Source organism: Plectropomus leopardus, chromosome 13, assembly GCF_008729295.1.
Source record: "Plectropomus leopardus isolate mb chromosome 13, YSFRI_Pleo_2.0, whole genome shotgun sequence".
Taxonomy (NCBI): Eukaryota; Metazoa; Chordata; class Actinopteri; order Perciformes; family Serranidae; genus Plectropomus; species Plectropomus leopardus.
The window spans coordinates 19,534,254-19,555,211 of record NC_056475.1 but is presented as its reverse complement, the minus strand read 5'-3'; the positions used below and the strand labels follow the sequence as shown (position 1 = coordinate 19,555,211).

The window sequence follows — 20,958 nt, the reverse complement described above, 5'->3', positions numbered from 1 at the left end:
TCCTCTCTTACGTTCATGTTTTTATTATGGGGAAAAATACACGTTCTAAATTTGGATGGGGACATGTCCCATACACCCCCCCAAAAAATCTGTACACCCATGTGTGTGAGTCCTCGTCATTGAGTGTGTAATGTCCATAACTACTTAATCTTAATGGCAGGCATGATTGTTTGAAACACATGCTGAGACACTGTGTCTGAAACATGAATAATACACATGTTGACCCACTGAGAAAATGTGACTGGACTACATTGCTGCAGCCAGTCGGCAACACAGAGATAAAAATGACATGCAGTGCACAGTATTTATCATAGGTGGCAATTTTAAGCACGGTCAAGTCAGGTGAAGCTGTTCTCTAACAAATGAATGTTGTCATTGCCTCTTGTCATTGTTCCAAATGGCATATGTACTTTTTTAAATTTCAGACTGGATGTTTTTCCATAGTTAACACTTAGACTTCTCATGTCATTTACACCCAAGGTGCATAGCAATGAGAGCATGCAGCAGTGGCATCTTTTACATGCCGACCACCGTAATTATTATGCCGTAAGTGTTTGGGCTTGCACTGGTGAATGTGAAAGTGGGCCAAGTTGGAAAGAGCAATGGTTTGTGTTGCTAGGCAGAAAATCCAAATCTTGCAGCTGTACATCTATAATAGATGAGATTACATAAGGCATGGGGGCTTCTCTCTTCTAGTTACTTTTTCAAATGATATGTTTGCATGGCTTTTTATTTAGTGTGTCACTGAAAATGTTGGTATGCTTCCTAGATGTAGTCCAAATCAGTGCCAGCATGACATAGTTTCTAGGGCTGGGTAAAAAAAATCGACATATCAGTGCATTGCAATATGTTTTTTACCAATTCAATATCAATTCATAAAATCCTGAAATCGATTATTTCTGTTGTAATGACACCCCGCTCATGCGGGGGCAGTGTGAGTGCTGTCGGAGTGTGACTGACGTTGTTCAGAGGCCCCGCTTGACCCCAAACAACGTCTGTTGTTTATTCATTAAAATGATGACAGTGGCACGAGGTAGCAGTGTGTTAAAATCAGTGCCGACAACATTAAAAGCCAACATTTGGATACATGAAGTCAATAGAAGTTGTGTGTGAGCCTTGTGTCAGTGTTCAATCACTGCAACAATAAACACTTCTCTCCACATTATGGTCTGTAACCTACAGACTGCACTTCAATTCCAAAATATCTATTGTCTTTTATTTTCCAGCTTTAGTGTTATCCGAGTTAATCAAAAGCAAAGTACACGGCCATGCTGGTTTGCCTACACTCAGGACTGCATCATGCTTCTATTTCACACAGTTCTCTTTCAGTGGGCTTTTGTCTGGTATTAACCTAGAAATAACCCAACAACAATGGACCAATTTTGTACTAATCAAGGAATTAAGCAGCTTTGTTAACTTTAGTTCCTGGTACCTCAAGCGGTAAGTTTGCTGAGTATAAGGGACCCTGAAAATGACACTCTCTAGAAAAGCTTTTAAAGAGAAATGCATGGAAATGTTCACACTTTTTTATTATTTCCCTCTGCAGGTTAACTGCTGTCATTGTCCGTGGCTTTGAATGTCCTTTGCCATGGCGAAGCGCGAGGCTGGGAGCACCAGCCCTGTGGTGCGTCAGATAGACAAGCAGTTTCTGGTCTGCAGCATCTGTCTGGATCACTACCGCAACCCCAAGGTCCTGCCCTGTCTTCACACCTTCTGTGAAAGGTAACTAACATTTCTGCTCTCTGAATCAATGACAACTGGCGAAAGTCCTAATTACCCACACTTCCCTTGAGCTAAAGCTGACACAAACCCAAGTCTCTGCTCACACCGTCTGCTACATGTAGCTTTTTCTGGCCATGTGAAGAAGGTGGTGTAATGCTGTAGCTTTTTCTCTGCCAGTACGTACCCTCCCATTCTATTACTGAAGAATTCCTGTCATATTTACATGTCTCCTGATAGAGGAACCTCATCTATTGCAAATCCCTGGCCACAATTAAATGGCTCAGAGCACTTCTCCTCACCGACTTCACTGGGATAAGTGCATTCCTCAGCATCGGGGACTGTCAACATCTGAGAAAAGGCTCATTGTTGGGAGCACCAATTACAATTTCTCAATTTACCATTCCTCAGAAAAATGACACCCCCTCAGGCGGTACTTACTGGGGCCTTTCCGTGCCGAGCAAAGCAGAGGAGGCTTTCGGGAAGCTTGTTGTAGGTCAGGGTGGGAGGATGGAGGATGAAGAGGGAGGTAGGTACAGAGGATAACTGGGATTATGTTTAAGAATGGTTTACTTATTATGATCAAACAAATATTTATGGAATAGTTTTGAATAGCCACACAGAGTATGGGGTAAATCCTTTTTCCAGGCAGTGTGAGGGGCATTTGCCCACCGGAGGGCAAGTTTAATCCCCCGGTTTAACTGGATGGCATGTGATCTGGAGCCCTGCTGAGGTGAACAGATTTTTGTCTGGAGCTATACGTGATGTTGCCAGACAGATGTTGGATGGGTTGATGTAGTTTTAGGGGGTTTATGGCTGAGCCGGCACACTCACGCTGGGCCTTGTCTGTTTGGTATGGTACTGTAATACTTTTAATTCCGCACCCCTTTTTACTCTTGTTGTGATCGTCCAAGTTGTGTGCTCATTATGCAGAGATCAGGATCATGAGTTTGCAATGGTTTGTGCAACTCTTTCAAATGAAAATAAATGACGTCTGCATGGGGGCATGTGGCTACTTTTACTCTTACTCACAAATGCAGGATATTACTCAACAAGCATGAGTGCTGCACTAGTGCTAAATAATTGTTTGTTGGGAATGAAACTATTTTTTTCCTTTGATTTGCTTTTTTTTTGAGCAATATTGATGGGCATTTTTCACTTTTTTACATTTTATATACCAACAATATGCTAACAATTGTAAAATAATATTATAACAATGCCATATATAAGTAATCACAATGAACAGATAACTGAACGAGGCATACGGGGCTCAAGCCCAGGGGCCCAAAGTGTCCACCTTCAAATAGTCACTTAAATTAACAAATACCAACCAGGAAGAGACTCAAAATGACTGAAATAAGATGCAAATAAACTGCACAGAGACATAAAATTACTACAAAAATAGGCAAAATAAATACATAAAATTACTAAAAAGAGACATGGTACAACCAAAAAAGACACAAAATAACTCAAAGGAGACATAAAATGACTAAACAAAGAGACATAATATGACACAAAACAACAATAAAGAGGCACAACACAACCAATAAAGACACAAAATTACCTCAAGGAGACACAAAACGTATATAGAGAGACACAACACAACCTAAAACATACAAAATGATCTCAAAGAGACAAAACGTAACCAAAAAAGACACACAATCACTACTACACAGTGACACAAACCACAAAAGATACATAATGAGAGACATACATAATGAGAGACAAGTGCGTCTTGCTCCAGTGTAGGAGAGGTGGAGGGGCCTTTTGCTCAGGGGCCCATTGTCTGACACATTAATCAACAGTGAAAATAGTTTTGAGTTGTGGCCCAAGTACAGATTTTTTTCATCACATAACAGTTGCAGCTTGTCGTCCCTCTGTGACTGTGAGTCTGACACAGCAACAGCAATTTATCCAGTCTTCAGAGAGAGTGTTACAGTGTGTGTTGACAAAGCGATAGATAGACTTTTGTTTAAGCTCTCTGTTGTCCTCAAAAGCTAACGACTGCAGTTTCCCAAGGCTTGGTTGATACAAGCCTGTGTGGAGCCATAAATGAAACAGAACAGTGTTAGTATGCAGCCCGAGCAGCTGCCAGACATCCTTGTGTACAACAAGAGAGACTTATCCTTGACACTGACCTCAGGTTTCTTGCAGCATCAACCGCCATTTAAGTGATAGCGGAGGCTATAGAAAAACAACCGTACATTATGCGCTGGACTGCAGCCGGGCTGTAGGCCAGGAGTGCGGTCTGGTAATCTGCATATTGCACTTTGGTGTCTGTGGGTTTGGTTTTGGTTCAAAGGTTGTCTAATGTCAAATAAATTGCCTCCTAGGGGCAATTCAACCTGCATAACATCTTTAGCCTTCAGGGGCCGGTGGGATAGATGTGTGATTGCCTCTGGGATGTATCCAAAACACTTTCACACAGAAAAACATGCAGAAGTAAAAGCAAGCACACTAACATCTATTCTCCCTAAAGTCTTTTGTCTCTTTGCATCTCTGTTTGGCCAATTGATCTGCACGAGCTTTGCTTACTCAAAGTGGAAGTGTGTGTGTCTTCTCCTGAGGCTGTTGGCTCTGTGGAGTGACTCAGATTCACACTTTTCCCCTATTTGTTGTGACAGCCGCACTATTTAGGCACTGTCTCACAATTACTCAGAAAAGGTGACAGCTCTCTCTCCAGCGTCTTCCTCTCCTTCTCCCTCTGCCATATTGCTTAATTGGAATTGGAATTGCTCATCTAGATTTTATTCTAATTCAGTGGTTCCCAAATGGTGGGTCGTGGTCCAAAAGTGGGTTCACAGGTCCATTCTGAATAGACCGCATGTGACTTTCGACCATGTCAAGCTTGTGAAAGACACACTTTATTCTGAAGTACAGTGAATTTGCAGCACAGAGCTTTTATTTTGAAGTGCGGTTTCCTGCTGTAGAGAGGGAGAGAGGTTTTTTTTGAGAATAGTAACTATTTCATTGTCCTGTTCTTGGTTTTATGTGGCCTGTTTGTTATTTTTTATTTATTTTGTTTTGTTTTCAAAAATAAGAGTAGGCCTAAGGGACTGTTCTGTATTTATCAGAGGATGGGTGCGGTTGGGTTTTTCCTTGACCCTCTTGAAAGCTAAAAATATTTTTACTTGAGCCTCCTTGAATGCCTCAGGGAAAATGCATTAAGTGTTTGTCCCACATGATGTGTTCACGGACCGTTGGAAATTTAATTTCTGTTTTACAGTTTCTGGCTGTGATAAATGGTGACTTTTGGCCATTTTAATTCTGGTGGGACCACCAGAGATTTAAAAGAAAAACATACGCCAAATCATATCATTTACATTTTGTCAAATAAAAATGAATTTGTGGTAATTTCTCTTATGAGTAGACCTTGATCTAATCACTAAGGAGAATTCTTGACTCAGTGGCTGGACCAGTTGGGAACCACTGCGCTAATTCATGCTTTTCTTTATTTGTCGTCTCCCTCCAGTTGTCTCCAGAACTACATTCCCCCAGAGTCTCTGACACTCTCGTGTCCAGTGTGTCGGCAGACGTCCATCCTGCCAGAGAAAGGAGTTTGCGCTCTGCAGAACAACTTCTTCATCACTAATCTCATGGAGGTTTGACTCTTAATCCCTTTTTTAATTTGAGTCAGGCACAAACGTGTTAGCTAAACAGGATTTTCCAGTGCATTACATGGAAGAAAAGACAAAACACTGAAGGAATTAATTATGAGGTCAACAACAAAGCACTGATTATTTAACATAATTACAGACAGTAGTCAAAGACATGAGACACACTGTGTGTGTGTGTGTGTATGTGTGTGTGTGTGTGTGCGCGTGTGTGTGTGTGTGTTCCTGTATGGCTGTTATTGTGAGAACCACTCTCTGTTAAAGAGAGGGAGGACATTTTTGCAGACTGAGGTCATTCTGGACAGTTTTTCCTTTTTCAGCAGGCTCTTTAAGGGTTTGTCTTAAGTGTAAAGTTTCCATTAGGCATATAGGGGTGATGATAAGGTGAAAGCTAGTATAGGGAATGGATGTATTAAATGGACATTGCTCAAATTGGTATAGGAACAAGAAGGTGTGTTTGTGTCCAAAAGAGAATGAAGTCAGCAATAGACTGCAAGGAAATTCAGACAAGCCTCTATAGGTTACAAGATAACTGACATACTATTATGTCCCCAATTTGATTTGATTCTAGCCAGTGACCTTTGTTCCAAGTTGTTTCTCCTCTCTCTCTCTTTCTCAGTCTCTCTATTTATTTCCATCACCTCTCAATTGTCTACTGCCAAATAAGGAAAAGAATGCCATATTGAAACTGTTGAATAGCAGAATAATGAAGCTGAAAACATTTGCGACAGGTCCTTCAACGAGACCCAGAGTGCTCGCGGCCAGAGGCCTGCAGTGTCCTGGAGTCGGTCAGCGCTGCAGCAGCAGGGAAGCCCCTCTGCTGCCCAAACCATGAGGGAAAGGTGTGGAGCCCTTTTGTGATGCCTCAGCCCAACCATTACTTCACCAACAAACTGAACCTTAAATTCCATACTTGCTGCAAAGCAGAGCAAAGCAGTGAAGGAGCTTTTGTTTTACTCCGTTTGTCTCCCTCTGCAGGTAATGGAGTTCTACTGCGAGTCGTGTGAGACAGCCATGTGTCTGGACTGCACAGAGGGCGAGCACAGGGAGCATGTGACTGTTCCTCTGCGGGATGTCGTGGAGCAGCACAAGGCTGCACTGAAGACACAGCTGGATGCCATAATGAGCAGGTGGGGACTTGATAAAGCTTTTAGAATATTTCACTCACATCAGGTGTTTGGAAGCTTAAGCGTTTGGCCCAGATTTGGCATCTTTCATCAAAGAATCTCCAATGCAATGCTGCGCCTGGCATGTCAAAACATGTTACTGTATTTAATTTCATTAAAGAATAGTTTTGTTTTTTTTTTATGTTTACTTTATTTTTTATTGTTTAAGAACACAACAGATCATATCAGGACATACATTTCTTATACTGCTCTCTCGGCATGAATACATATACAAGACACAAACACATTTAAACAATGAAAAAAAAAATTACAAAGACACAAATGAGAAAAGCACATAAAGGGGAGGCATTAGCATCAGGAGATTATAAATAAATAAATAAAAGTTTAATGAGCATATTAAACTCAGTCTACTCCAACACAGATCATTGCTGACCACTCATTTCCAAGATACATCACTAAGGCGGTACCATTTTTTAACTTACCTAAGGTTCCATGTTCCATTGTTTAACCTCTAGTAAGGAAGAATTCCATCGTTTTTGTGGATTTATAGCTAGTTTTTTTTATTGAATTAATTTTTTTAATCTTGAAATATAATTCCACATTGTGTTATTTTGCAGGCTCCCACAGTTAACAGCATCAATCGAGCTTGTGAGTGAGATCTCCCGCCAGCTAAATGAAAGGAAGAATGAGGCTGTGGCAGAGATTACCAGTACGTTTGAAGAGCTGGAGCGGGTGCTCCACCAACGTAAGACAGCCCTCATCACAGACCTGGAGAACATCTGCAGCACAAAGCAGAAGGTTAGTTATGTTTCAATCACATATGCAGCACATGCACTCATACAGATGGACTTTGTATGCAAACACAGATAGGCATTTTACAGAAATGTTGTCAAGCAGAACCTGCTACATGTCTCACATTCCTGTCAACATGCTCTTCCCCTCCAATTGCTTTTTTTTTGTGTCCCTTTTTTCCATTATCTTCCACTTACCTGAGCACAGGTCCTGCAGGCCCAGCTTTCATCTCTCCTCCAGGGGAAGGAACATATCCAGAGCAGTTGCAGCTTTACGGAACAGGCTCTCAGCCACGGGAGTGCTACTGAGGTGAATGTAATTTGTACAAGCAGTCTAACAAAAAGGTTATAACACAGATGGGAAGCAAATGTGTTGCAGTAGTGTAACGGGTTGTGAGCTTTGCTTTTAAAAAAAACAAAACAAAAAAGAAAGCAGAAATGTTTAAAAAAAAAAAAAAATTAGAATACAGAATGTGTCTCCTGCAGGTGCTGCTAGTTCAGAAGCAGATGAGTGAGCGTGTAACAGCGCTGGCCAGACACGACTTCCCAGAGAGACCACATCAAAATGCACACCTGGACTGTCAGGTATGGAATGCTGTTTGCTCTGATTCAAACTATTTCTCAGTGCTCGATTTTCATTATGTCGGTCTGATTGATAATGAGGCTTTGTTTTTTTTAGCTTTGCTTATTGTCACAAGTACTCTCAAGTTGAAATATGAAATATTTTTTTCATGTATTTACTTAAAAATGTGGGTGATTTAAACTATTTAGCCTCGGCTGGTCACTGTAAGTAAAAATAATTACATTGCTGATCACAGACATTAAGGCTGAGTTTAACAATTTTTCAAACTCTTTTGGATGTTTTTATTCCAAAAGAAATCTCACAAACACAGCTTTAATATTCCATATTTTTAGATCATAGATGGCTGGCTATTTTCACCAGCCACAGTTTTACACCAGGCAGGCAGGTAGCATATAATTGTCATATTTATAAGATTATTTTGTGGTTCTCTGTAACTACACATCACACAGAAACAACCATAAAAAATTCTTAGAGCAATGCAGAATTCTGCAGAGGGAAATATTGTGTATCTTGTATGCTGTCTGCTCCAGGTGGAGACTGAAGGTCTGCGGCGCTCCATCCAGAACCTGGGAGTTCTCCTCACCACAGCCGCTGTGGCTCACACCTCCGTCGCCACAGGAGAGGGCCTCCGCCACGCAGCGACTGGGCAGCACCACACAATTACTGTGACAACAAAAGACAAAGTAATGTCTTCATTATGACATTTTCTTGGAAAAAGTCATTTATTTTATTGTAGCTAAACTGGCCACCAAGGCAGGAATCACTATTATCAAAAACACATCAAAAAACAGTTTGTGATTTCTTGTTTTGAAATTGAATCAATGACCTTTCACTGCAGGATGGGGAGTTGGTGCGAACAGGAAATGCTGTTTTAAAAGCAGAGATAACGTCTGCCGATGGGAGCTGCGTCACAGAGGCGGAGATAGCAGACAATAAGAATGGGACTTATGAGGTGGGCTACACGTTACGCTCTGAGGGGGAATATTCTTTCGCTCTGATGCTGTACGGCCAGCCGATACGGGGCAGCCCGTTCCGCCTGAGGGTGGTCAAGCCCTCAGACGTGCCACAGTCTCCAGATGATGTGAAGAGAAGGGTAAAGTCTCCCAGTGGGACAGGGGGCCACATACGGCAGAAAGCAGTGCGTCGGCCCTCCAGCATGTACAGCACAACTAAGAAAAAGGAGAATCCCATCGAGGATGAGCTCATCTACAGAGTGGGTAAGATAAATGACCCAGAAAGTCCATATACCACCTATTAAACAAACTACCATTTGGACCTATGCAGAACACATATACATTTTCCTCCATAAAGCAGCATGTTGGTTATATTTTACCCTATTAATCATAAATCAGGAACACTTCAACAACACTGGAAAATAGTTTTGAAGTCATACAACCAGTTTTTAGACTGACATTTTCCCCTCTGGGCAGCTTTTGTTTTTCACTTTAAGCCAACAGACTACAGAACAAATCATCTTGCTGTAATGTGAGAGAAGAGGTGACATCCAGAAAATCCCACTGCATTCACAAGCTACAGTATGTTATCAAAAGATCAGATGCAGAAAACTAATATATATATAGGGGGAAAAAAATTAAGTAGGGAAAATTAGGTGGTTGCCTACTTACATTGTTTACTCTCAGGTCAGAGTGTCCTTTTCATGCAAAAATGACTTAAATAAATAAACCAAGGTGTGCATCATTTTCACAGTCAAGGATTACCTTTCTCAAGCAGGTCTTTCAAGTCTACAAGTTAATTTTGAACTGTAGTGACACAAATAGAAACCTGCATTTGTCCAGAAGGTAGAGAATCCAAAAGCCTAAGTTATGCTCTGAAAAAGAGCCATTTTGTATCTAAAACTATGAGCCTTTAAGGCAAAGTATTACACACCAACACAAAGGTGAAAATATAAAATAGCACATTTACTAAATGTGTAAGTGTGTTTTATTTATTTTCTAGGTTCTCGGGGCAGAGAAAAAGGGGAGTTCACAAATCTGCAGGGAATCTCAGCCTCGTGTAATGGCAGAGTGGTGGTGGCTGACAGCAACAACCAATGCATACAGGTGAGACAGACACACAGAGGAAAATGCATGTAAGTGCACCAGTGTATGCCTCTGTGGTGACAAAATGCTGTTGTAGCACTGCGATCATGGCACGATTCACTTAAAAGGGGCTGGTTACAGGTATTCTCTAATGACGGTCAGTTCAAGATGCGCTTTGGGGTCAGAGGTCGGTCTCCAGGGCAACTACAGAGACCGACAGGAGTCACTGTGGACATGAACGGTGACATCGTGGTAGCCGACTATGACAATCGATGGGTCAGCATCTTCTCCTCTGACGGCAAGTTTAAGGTAAGATCTCATATCTGCCAAGCATGCACTCGCTATTAGGACTCTTTCAGTGTTCATTGTTCATGAGGGTTTTACCAGGAGCCAAATTATCCACAGAGATATCCTCCTCTCAAAAACAAACACACCTGTTGATTTAACCTGGTAAAAATACTGAATAAAGCAGTTTGGCGTTCCAGTTATTTTTTTCTCCGACATTGTTCGGCATGTCGCAGATGACCGCTAGCCCAGCACCTGCTAATGTGTGCTCACCTTTTTTCTCTGCAAACTTTAGATCCAGACATTAAGGAGGTTTTTACTGGGAGCTGAATTATCCGCAAAACAGACCAGGTGACTTAAACTGGTATAAAACTCCAAATAAAGCAGTTACACAGCAGAGGGGCTTCTAACCACAGTGGATGAATTGAAAATCTGAAAATTTAAAATTATAAATGGCCTTATCTAGAGCCAGTGCCTGTTTTGTCTGTTCTGGGCTACTGTAAAAATGGGGTGGTGGACATGGCGGACGCCGTTGGCAAAACCCTGCTCCCTTTATTAATGTAAACAGCTCATTCTAAGGGAATGAAAACATGTCAGTTTTTATTGTTGGGGAATTAAACATATAAGAAAATTTAAATATTATTTTATTATTAGAGCCCGAGCACCTAGCGGTGCAAGGACCATCTTGGAATGCAAGGAATTATTAGTTTTTCCGCCAAATGAATCGTGTTGGAGGCCTAAACATACCCAAAAACTCATGAAAGTTGGTAATCTCATCCAGCCTGGCAAAAATGTCGTATTTTGGTGGTTTCCGTAACGGGCAAGGCGGAATGGCTCCACAGTGCCTCCTAACGTGTAGCCCCAATGCTCAGTTTCACCTGCAATTCCAAAATTTGGTACACTTATGTATCATGCCTAAGCGCACAAAATGCCTCTTGGAACCACACCCCAAACCCAACAGGAAGTCAGCCATTTTGGAATTTGTGCTCATTTTTGCTGATGTCCATCTTCTTACTTTTGCGAACTTGGTGATGAAAGGTTATTAAAGGTCTGCCCAAAACTTTTATTGTTTTCCTTTGGCGCGGCATAGAATTGAAATGTTTCACCATAAAACAAGAAATTGTTGTTACTTTTGTGTACATTGTCCGATCTGCCTGAAACGAAAGTTTAATAAAGGTCCCGCCCTAGACACATCTGTATGACAATATTCATTATCGTAATAGTGTCACCTAGTGGCCACTGGAAATAATGTTTTTTTTATACTGTCAGGAACTTGTCCTACACAATTAAACCCACAGTTAAAATCATGTCTGTATTATCTTAAGACCTTCTCGATGCACATGCAAAGTGTCAGGAAGTTTGGCTCAGTGGGTAAATCAGGTGGTGAGTGTGCATTAGGTTGCTGTTTCAAGCCTTACCTGGGATGGGTGACTTTTGAAGGCTGCTGTCTTAGCACAGAGCTAAAGGGAACATCAAAAACATGCAAAATGGCTGGAGGTTTGGTTCAGTGGGTAAATCATGTGGTTAGTGTGCCTGAGATTGTTGGTTCAAGTCTTGTCTGACACAGGTGACATTTGACTTTTATGGCAGAAATAAAATAAAATATCAGCTGGTACATCCGTATGCTCTGCTGATTTAAGTCATCAATGGCGTACCTTGCAACCAACACTTAAAACCGTTAAAAACACACAATTGTCTCCTGAATTTTCATATACTGCATACTGATTTTCCCTGCCAAGAACTTAATTATCAGCCTGACTCATATATCAGTCAAATTTCTGACAGAGGTCACTGCTGATAGCTAAATGGCACATCAAAGAGGTGGAGGTTTGGCTCAGTGGTTAAAGCAAGTGGTTAGTGTGCCAGAAGTTCCTGGTTCAAATCTTGCCTGAAACAGGTGACATTTGACTTTTATTGCAGAAATAAAATTAAATATCAGCTGATACATCTGAGACAAAAACACACAATTGTCTCCTTGTCTCCTGAATTTTCATATACTGAATACTGATTATCCCTGCCAAGAACTTAGTTGATTATCAGTCATTAGTTGAGTTTTCAATAGATGTCACTGCCAATACTGAGGTAAATGGAACATCAAAACCACACAAACCATCTGACGCTTTAGCTCAGTGGGTAAATCAGGTGGTTAGTGTGCCTGAGGTTGCTGGTTCAAGTCTTACCTGCAACAGGTGATATATGATTATCAGCCTGGCTCATAAATCAGTGTTTTCAATAGACGTCACTGCTGATACTGAATTTTGCCTTTCAACACCATGTGACCCTTTTATCAGTAGAGCAGACAGATATATCAGATGATATTTTATTTAATTTATGCCATAAGATATCATTTGGCTGTAGATTCATACAGTTTAGACTCTGATTTATCATTGCAGAACAAATTATGGCACATAAAGTTAAGTGATATATCGTTTTGGCCGATGACTCAGGTGAAGTGATCCTGATACAGGTAAAACCAGTATTGGCTGATGCGTCTGTCGAAATCAAGGAATATCAGCCCGACTCACATAAATAAGTCGAGTTTTCAACAGACGTCACTGCGGATGCTGAATTTTGCCTTTCAACACCATATCACCCTTACATCAGCAGAGCAGACAGATATATCAGCCTATATTAAAAATATAATTTGGCTGTAGATTTATACAGTTTAGACACTGACTGTGATATTAAATTACATACATTATACAATTGTTTATACAATTGAAGGCACATAAAGATGAGTGATATATTGTTTTGGCTGTTAAATCAAGTGAGTGGTCCCAAAACAGGTAAAATCAGTATCAACTTTACGTGCCTTAATTTGTTCTGCAATGTCGCAATGCGTATCGAAACTGTATAAATCTACAGCCAAATTATATTTCATGGCATAAATAAAATAAATGATCGGCTGATATATCTTGCTGCTCTGCTGATTAAAGGGTCATATGGTGTTGAAACGCAAAATTAAATAAATTATGGCTTATTGACTTATTTATTAATTATAAATATTTTGTTTATGCCATAAAAGTCAAATGTCACCTGTCCCAGATAAGACTTGAACCAGCAACCCCAGAAACACTTACCACCTGCTTTACCTACTGAGCCAAACCTCCAGACATTTTGACTTTCCATTTAACTCAATATCTGCAGTGACATCTGTCGAAAAACTCAACTTATATTTGAGTCAGGCCAATAATCAACTAAGTTCTTGGCAGGGAAATTCAGTATTCAGTATATGAAAATTCAGAAGACAAGGACACAGTTGCGTGTTTTTTTAATTGTTTTAAGTGTTCATTGCAAGGTACGCCATTGATGACTTATATCAGCAGAGCAGACAGATGTATCAGCCGATATTTTATTTTATTTATGCCATAAAATTCAAACATCACCTGTTAGAGGTAAGATTTGAACCAGGAACCTCTGGCACACTAACCACTTGCTTTAGCCACTGAGCCAAACCTCCAGACACTTAACATGTTTTCGATGTTCAATTTAGCTCAGAATCCATGGTGACACCTGTCAAAAACTCAACTTATATTTGAGTCAGGCCGATAATCAACTAAGTTCTTGGCAGGGAAAATTCAGTACATGAAAATTCAGGAGACAAGGGGAAAACGCTGTGTTTTTTAACTGTTTTAAGTGTTTGTTGGAAGGTACTTCATCTATGACTTAATTCAGCAGAGCAGACATATATATCAGCCAATATTTTATTTTATTTATGCCATAAAAGTCAAACATCACCTGTGCAGATAAGTCCTGAACCAGCAACCTCTGGCACACTAACCACCTGATTTACCCACTGAGCCAAACCTCCAGACATGTTGCATGTTTTCCACATTCTGGTGAACTTCAACTTGCAATCTCATGGTTTATGAGTAAGTGTTTTAACAGACCAAGCCAATGTATCTGACACTTCATCTGTGTTTTACCTTGAATATAGCTCTGGACCACTGACTTTAAAATTACTAACCAGAGTACTGACATGTTTTAATATTCAAGTGTGTGGTATTTTGTTATTTTGTTTGTGATACAACTGTCTCCTTGTGCTATATATGTATAGTTTTAGCCAATTCTGGCATTCGTTAAATTTCAGCCATGGATTTTGTAGTGCTGCATACAAATAATGTACAGCAAGATGACATGGAATTTATGTGCCCTCCACAGCCATGTTATGGCCGCTGGAAGTACTACACCATGTGAAATATCACACTCCAGGGTCCAAACTCTCTGCGTGCATTATCCACCTTTCACAGAAATGAATGACTGCTAAAGTTCACCAGTACCCTGATATAGGTGGGGGTGCACGTGTCATACGTGTTATCGCTGCTTGCAGCTTTAATTCATTTATGTTCTTCCCTATTGAAAAATGTTTTCTGAAGTAGAAGAAAATCCTGCATGCACAATTTATAATACCGCTCCCACATAGCATAGATAGAGAGACTTTATTAGACAGAGAGACTTTTTGTCCACCTCAGTAGAAATTTGACTTTGGCTTTGCTCAGATACAGCAAAGATACGTACAACATTAAAAATGCACAAATGTACATTATACAAGATACAATAGTGCAAACAGCAGGTAGAGCAATAAATTATATAAACAAAAATAAATAAAAGGGAGCACATCCTATAAAACAGTAGTTTTCCCTAACACAATTATTCTGTGGTAATCACCTGAATTGCATATGGAATAAAGGGCTTCCTCGACCTGTCCAGGGTGTACCCCTGATGACAGCTGGGATTGGCTCCGGCCCCCCCGCCACCCTTGTGAGGACAATCAGTTACAGTAAATGCATAAACGAATAAAGGACTTCCTATAAATGTTACGACTGCTTTTTAGCATCTTATTTTCTTAGGCGAAACATCGCAAAATGTTATTAGAAAAGCACATACACAAATAATACTGTCATCCTCCTTCACAGAATAAGATCGGTGCAGGTCGTCTCATGGGTCCTAAGGGTGTGGCTGTGGATAAGAATGGACACATCATCACTGTGGACAACAAGGCCTGCTGTGTCTTCATTTTTCAGTCCAATGGGAAGCTGGTGACTAAGTTTGGCGGAAGGGGGACGTCTGACAGACAGTTTGCAGGTGAGAGGGGAGCCTTAGTGTGTAATGCAAGATCACTTTTTATCACTGACATGGAGCTCACAGACAATGGCGCCTTCAGTGAGGCAGTAGTACCTCCTGGGTTTAATTAGGTAAATCTGTCATTATATTTCACATATTCATATATTATGAAAAAAATATTGCATTAATACCATATATTTTTTCGGGATTGTAACTGAGATAAATACAGTAATTAAAACTTGCAAGGAATAAGAGTTGACACTTTTACTGCCAGTTGGAAAAAAACAATGTCTCTGATTGTTTTTTCTGAACATAGATCAATACATTGCATCTCGTGTTACACTGTGTTTAAGCCTGTATATACACTTGAAGGCCCCAGGTGATGCAGTGGCCCCCTGCTCCCCCCACAAACTGCGCCTCTGCTGAACTCCCTACTCTTATTTTCTTCTTTGCTTATCCTTATCTCTGACTACTTTTGTTGCTTTCTTTCTGTTCTTCCTCCTGTTTTTCAATCTAGAAAAACTTGGCCCAAACTTTAATAAATCTGGCTCAGTTTTCAGTAAGTACTAAGTGTGGCCTTGCTGCAACCTTAATCCCACAGTGCAGTGCCCTCTGTCTAACCCGACTCCCTGATAATGTGTCTGCCCTCTTGACAACTCAGACTGTTGACGAACCGAAGCTGTGCTTGTACAAGAATAATCAGAATCACAAGTACATGCCATTGTAATAATCACTTACTATTACAATAATGGACATTTTGTCATGTGCATTGTGTTTTTGTTTTTTTGTCGAAATGCCTATGAAAAGATGAGTGTGGATGATTTTCACTGCTCTGACTCCAGTGCCATAAACTAACCGATGTTCCCTGTTTCTCTACAAGACTACAAGACAATCAGTTTTGGGAGCTACAGAGCTCAGTAGTGGGTGACTCAGCCAATAGCCAATAATTTTTCACTTCACATAGGTTGCTCATCATAATACACTGTTTTGTGAATGATCAATGTTGATGGTGAATTGCAGGGCCTTGAGCCTCTCCGTATAATCTAATTTAATGTTTTATTACTTCTGACATTCTAAATAAAACAGAAAAAATATAACATCAAATTACTTTAGGCACAACCAGATGAAAATTGTCTTTAAATAGCCTACTAACACTAAATGGAATGACACACTGTAGGAATCAGTTTCTGTCCCGAGTACAGTAAATTCCACAAAAACCTGCGTCTCACTTTCTTTATCCAGGTCCACACTTTGTTGCGGTGAACAACAAGAATGAAATCATTGTGACAGATTTTCACAATCATTCTGTGAAGGTAAGTTTGTCTTTAGGTTACAGTGATAATAGTGTAATAATGCTTTGGTACTTGGGGTGCATCCAGAGTCTCTTATGTGATATTTCTCCACTGCTCTATCCACTATACTATTGTTTAATGTTAATAAGGAGACATTTTTTCAATGTAGTGATTATAGATGGAGATTTAGAGCAAATGTATGTGTTTTACTGATTTCCTGTCACAGGTGTACAATGCGGACGGAGAGTTCTTGTTCAAATTTGGCTCTCATGGTGAAGGCAATGGCCAGTTTAACGCTCCAACAGGTGTGGCTGTGGATGCCAACGGAAACATTATTGTTGCTGACTGGGGCAACAGCAGAATACAAGTGAGACGAGCTATTTTCAGTCTTCTATCAACTTCACATCTTTGAAATTTGAATATATTCCAATATGGCTTTGGTTTTCATCTAATTAAAATAAGTCGTATTTAAGTTACACAGAAAAAGTTGCATTCAGTTTTAAACCTTACAGGAAATGATATGTTTTTTAATTAAAAGCACAATAAGATATTCAGTATTTTGTTTATTCTAACTCTACAGTTTGTTACAACATAAACAATGAATACTTACCTTTTTGTTTTTATATTTCAGGTCTTTGACAGCACAGGCTCCTTCTTATCTTACATAAACACCTCAGCAGACCCGCTGTATGGCCCTCAGGGCCTTGCCCTCACCTCAGATGGACATGTTGCTGTTGCCGACTCTGGCAACCATTGCTTTAAGGTTTACAGATATCTGCAGTAGTGTACAACCCCCTCTTAAACAAGTTAACTTCACATACTGCTTGTGGACATAAAGCTGCAACGTACCTGCACACCTGACAGTGGCCAGGTTCCACACATGCATATCCTTTTCATTTTTACTAACGACTATTCAGAAGTTACGACAGAAAAATCTGAGTAAAAATGTTTGCATGAAAAACTACCAGAAGATCCACAATTCAAGTGTATTTTAAATTTTTTAAGACAAACAATATAATCTCAAATGGCTTTCTTGATGAAATAAAGGTTAAAAAAAGAAATCAAATTTCACAAGCAACAACAGAATAAAATATCCTGTTAACTGATATAAACAATTATAGTCTACTTTGAACCTAAGTGTTGTTTTTTTTTTTTTTTTACCAAATCCCCTGAGGGGAAAAATGAACTAGAAGTTAACTTCTGGAACCAAACGTTGCAGCTGTATTTCTCACAAATGTAACCTCACCAGTAGACAGCCTGCCAGTCTGAAGATGGTGATACATTGCAATTTTTTGGGGCAATGCAGTTGGGCAATACTCCCTGCAACCAGCACACAAAGCGAGAAATGGAAGCAGAACCTGCTTCCTGTTTTCATGATGATGCTTTGTAATCGAAATAACAATGCTCAGGCCTTTTCCTTGAACACTGTTGCATGTCGATGTGCTCCAAAAAATGACCCTGTCGTCGCTGCCTTCAATTTCTCAACAGTAAACACAACAGAACACATGCAGACAGGAATGTGTAAGAGGAAATGTTTTGTATTCTCATTTTGCACCTTATCTACACATGGATAAAGACACTTCTTTTCTTTCAAGTCATAAGATGAGTTGACCTACAGTATATGCACGTTTTTTTTTTTTTTGGTACCCAAAGACAAGCAGCAAGAAGCACAACAGTTAATAGGACGACATCTTCTTCTGTTAACCAAAACAAACTTCTTATATCAGACCCCACTTGTTCTTGCACTTTTGTGTGTTCATACCTACATCCTAATGTAATTGCACATACGGTATGCATATTTAGGTGTACATATGGATTTGGTGTCCAAGTTATTTCACTATATAGCCTACTAATTACAGCACTTAATGAATCAACACTGGAACATATACTTATACAGTAGAAGGTCTTGCCAAGTAGAAGCCAACTGAATGGCTTGCAAACATCAATGGAGCAAAGTTGTACACACATTATTTGCTGTATTATTTTATTTTCAAAGGACTTAATTTATTTTTCTTTTCTTTTTCTACTTAATTTCTTCTACAAATTATTTTTCTAATTGGTGCATTTGAACTGTCTCCTCTTTGCCAAACATCTCCGTACATAGGCCTTGTAACTTGTAGCACTGAAAGCCGTTCTGTCTTTTGCTCACCTCCAGTCACACACTAACTTTTCCTTCTGCCAAAACGTATTGTTGTAAGTTGTTGTTGAACATTGCACAAAATACAAAATATTATAAGATTTATATAGTTTGCCAGAGTAATATATGCCTCTGTGTATAGTTATCATTTAACATAATCAGAGAGTGTACTGTATATTACAATCAGATTCTTGTTGTAGCTGACAAGTGCATTTATCATGGTTTTTTCCAGTATTTGTATTCATTTGCTTGGTTGTTCAGTGTTTTGAAGGGTTTTCTGTGTGGCTCCTCAAGGAACACATCACCAGCTAACACCATTTAATGAAAAACTTCATGACTTATAATGACAGGTTTAGTTGATTTTTCTCCTCCATTAATTAGACCCCTGTGTTCCTATGGTTTATCTTTTCTGTCTGTCTCCTGTGACTGTCACCTACCCACTCATGTCTGTGAGAATTAAATGAAGCGCATACTGTATAAATGAAACAGTATATCAACCATCTTGTGTAGCCTTCTAAAAGAGGCCAGTCTTCAAAAGTTATCACTACATTTATGTAATAATGGCAAAGGTATGATTGTAAATATTAAATAATTACACTATGAACTATGGTGTGAACACTCTGTTCTGTATAACAGGACTTCAGTTAAAAAAAAGAAAAAAATGTACACAATGTAAAATGATGTTTTATTTTAATTTTATAATGATGGGAGAATTTGCATGTTTTGTTTATTTTTGTTATATTAGAAACCACCGTCTCTTCATCTTTTCTTGCAGAGATAGTCTAATATGAAGCTTCCTTATGAAGAGGATTAGCTACGCACAATCTAATATCCCCAAGTAAGTGTTGTCCCTCCCTGGATCAATGACTAACTTGTTTGTCCAGGATTCACATTACAACCAACCAATCTGCAGCAATTCTCAATTGTGATGTCATTCACAGTGTGCAGATACCAAAAATGTCATGCCGTCCAAAATATGACAAAAAAGATATTGCCCAGACATAGTATAATATGTCTGGGCAATATTTTGGTCGACATACTGTAGTATGACATTTTTATCTCACATTTTGACATGTCAAAAAAATGGCTGAAAACGAAATATTATAGCTAATAGAGACACTTCAAAGTATACCATGTTGGAAAAAAAAGGCCAAAACATCATAATATAGCATGTCGAAAAAATGTCTGGAACAAAATATTATAGCTTGTAGAGCACTTCACAGTATACCATGTTGAAAAAAAAGGCTGAAAATGTCATGATATAGCATTTTAAAGAAATGGCTAAAAACTACATAGTATACCTGTAGTATGTTGAAAAACTCTTACACATTGTGACATGTAAAAATGGCTGAAAACTGCATATTATAGCTTGTAGAGACACCTAATAGTATAAACATGTCAAAAAAAGGCTGAAAACGACATAGTATAGTATTTCGAAAAAATGGCTGAAACAAAATATTATAGCTTGAGACACTTCATAGTATACCATGTTGGAAAAAAGCCCCAAAACAACAAAATATAGCATGTTAAAAACTGACTGAAAACAACATAGTATAGTATGTCAAAAAACCTCACATTTTGACATGTTCAAAAAATGTCTGATAACCGCTTATGATAGCTTGTAGACGCATCATAGTATAGCATGTTGAAAAAAAAGGCAAAAAATTTCAAAATATAGCATGCCGAAAAAATTGCTGAAAATGACAGAATATTATGTCGAAAAATCTCAAATTTTGTCATGTTGAAAGAATGACTGATAACTGCATATGATAGCTTGTAGACATCATAGTATAGCATGTCAAAAAAATGGCTGAAAATGACGTAGTATAGTTTGTCAAAAAACAGCAAATTTTGACATGTTGAAAAAATGGCTAAAAACTGCACATTATAGCTTGTAGAGACACTTCATAATATACCATGTTGAAAAAAAAGGCCCAAAACATCATAATATAGCATGTCGAAAAAATGTCGGAAAACAACATAGTACAGTATGTCATTAAACAGCAAATTTTGACATGTTGAAAAATAGCTGACAACGACATACAATTACTTGTAAAGACATGTCATAGTACACGTGTCGAAAAAAAGGTTTAAAACGTCATAATATAGCATGTTAAGAAAATGGCTGAAAACGACGTAGTATAGAAAGGTAAAAAAATCTCACATATTGACATGTCAATATGTGAGATTTTTTTACCTTTCTATACTACGTCATTTTCAGCCATTTTCTTAACATGCTATATTATGACATTTTAAACCTTTTTTTCGACACATGTATACTATGACATGTCTTTACAAGTAATTGTA

The 20,958-nt window shown here is 39.1% G+C and overlaps 1 protein-coding gene across 4 annotated transcripts in view; it reads left to right on the top strand.

Annotated features, from left to right (window-relative positions):
- trim3b (tripartite motif containing 3b) overlaps positions 1 to 19,519 on the top strand; it is a 37,112-nt gene extending 17,593 nt beyond the window's left edge. For 2 of the 4 annotated variants that reach the window (XM_042499181.1, XM_042499182.1), the window contains 16 exons: positions 1,547 to 1,722; positions 5,192 to 5,321; positions 6,065 to 6,175; positions 6,312 to 6,463; positions 7,078 to 7,258; positions 7,460 to 7,561; positions 7,738 to 7,836; positions 8,365 to 8,517; positions 8,673 to 9,051; positions 9,791 to 9,894; positions 10,015 to 10,182; positions 15,075 to 15,243; positions 15,740 to 15,781; positions 16,465 to 16,535; positions 16,741 to 16,881; positions 17,146 to 19,519. In XM_042499181.1, coding sequence (XP_042355115.1) covers positions 1,577 to 1,722; positions 5,192 to 5,321; positions 6,065 to 6,175; positions 6,312 to 6,463; positions 7,078 to 7,258; positions 7,460 to 7,561; positions 7,738 to 7,836; positions 8,365 to 8,517; positions 8,673 to 9,051; positions 9,791 to 9,894; positions 10,015 to 10,182; positions 15,075 to 15,243; positions 15,740 to 15,781; positions 16,465 to 16,535; positions 16,741 to 16,881; positions 17,146 to 17,298 — 2,301 coding nt within the window. In that variant the 5' untranslated portion in view covers positions 1,547 to 1,576 and the 3' untranslated portion in view covers positions 17,299 to 19,519. The remainder of the gene's footprint in view (positions 1 to 1,546; positions 1,723 to 5,191; positions 5,322 to 6,064; positions 6,176 to 6,311; positions 6,464 to 7,077; positions 7,259 to 7,459; positions 7,562 to 7,737; positions 7,837 to 8,364; positions 8,518 to 8,672; positions 9,052 to 9,790; positions 9,895 to 10,014; positions 10,183 to 15,074; positions 15,244 to 15,739; positions 15,782 to 16,464; positions 16,536 to 16,740; positions 16,882 to 17,145) is intronic. The other 2 variants (XM_042499180.1, XM_042499183.1) reach the window with 2 other exon arrangements.
- Positions 19,520 to 20,958: the final 1,439 nt, after the last annotated feature.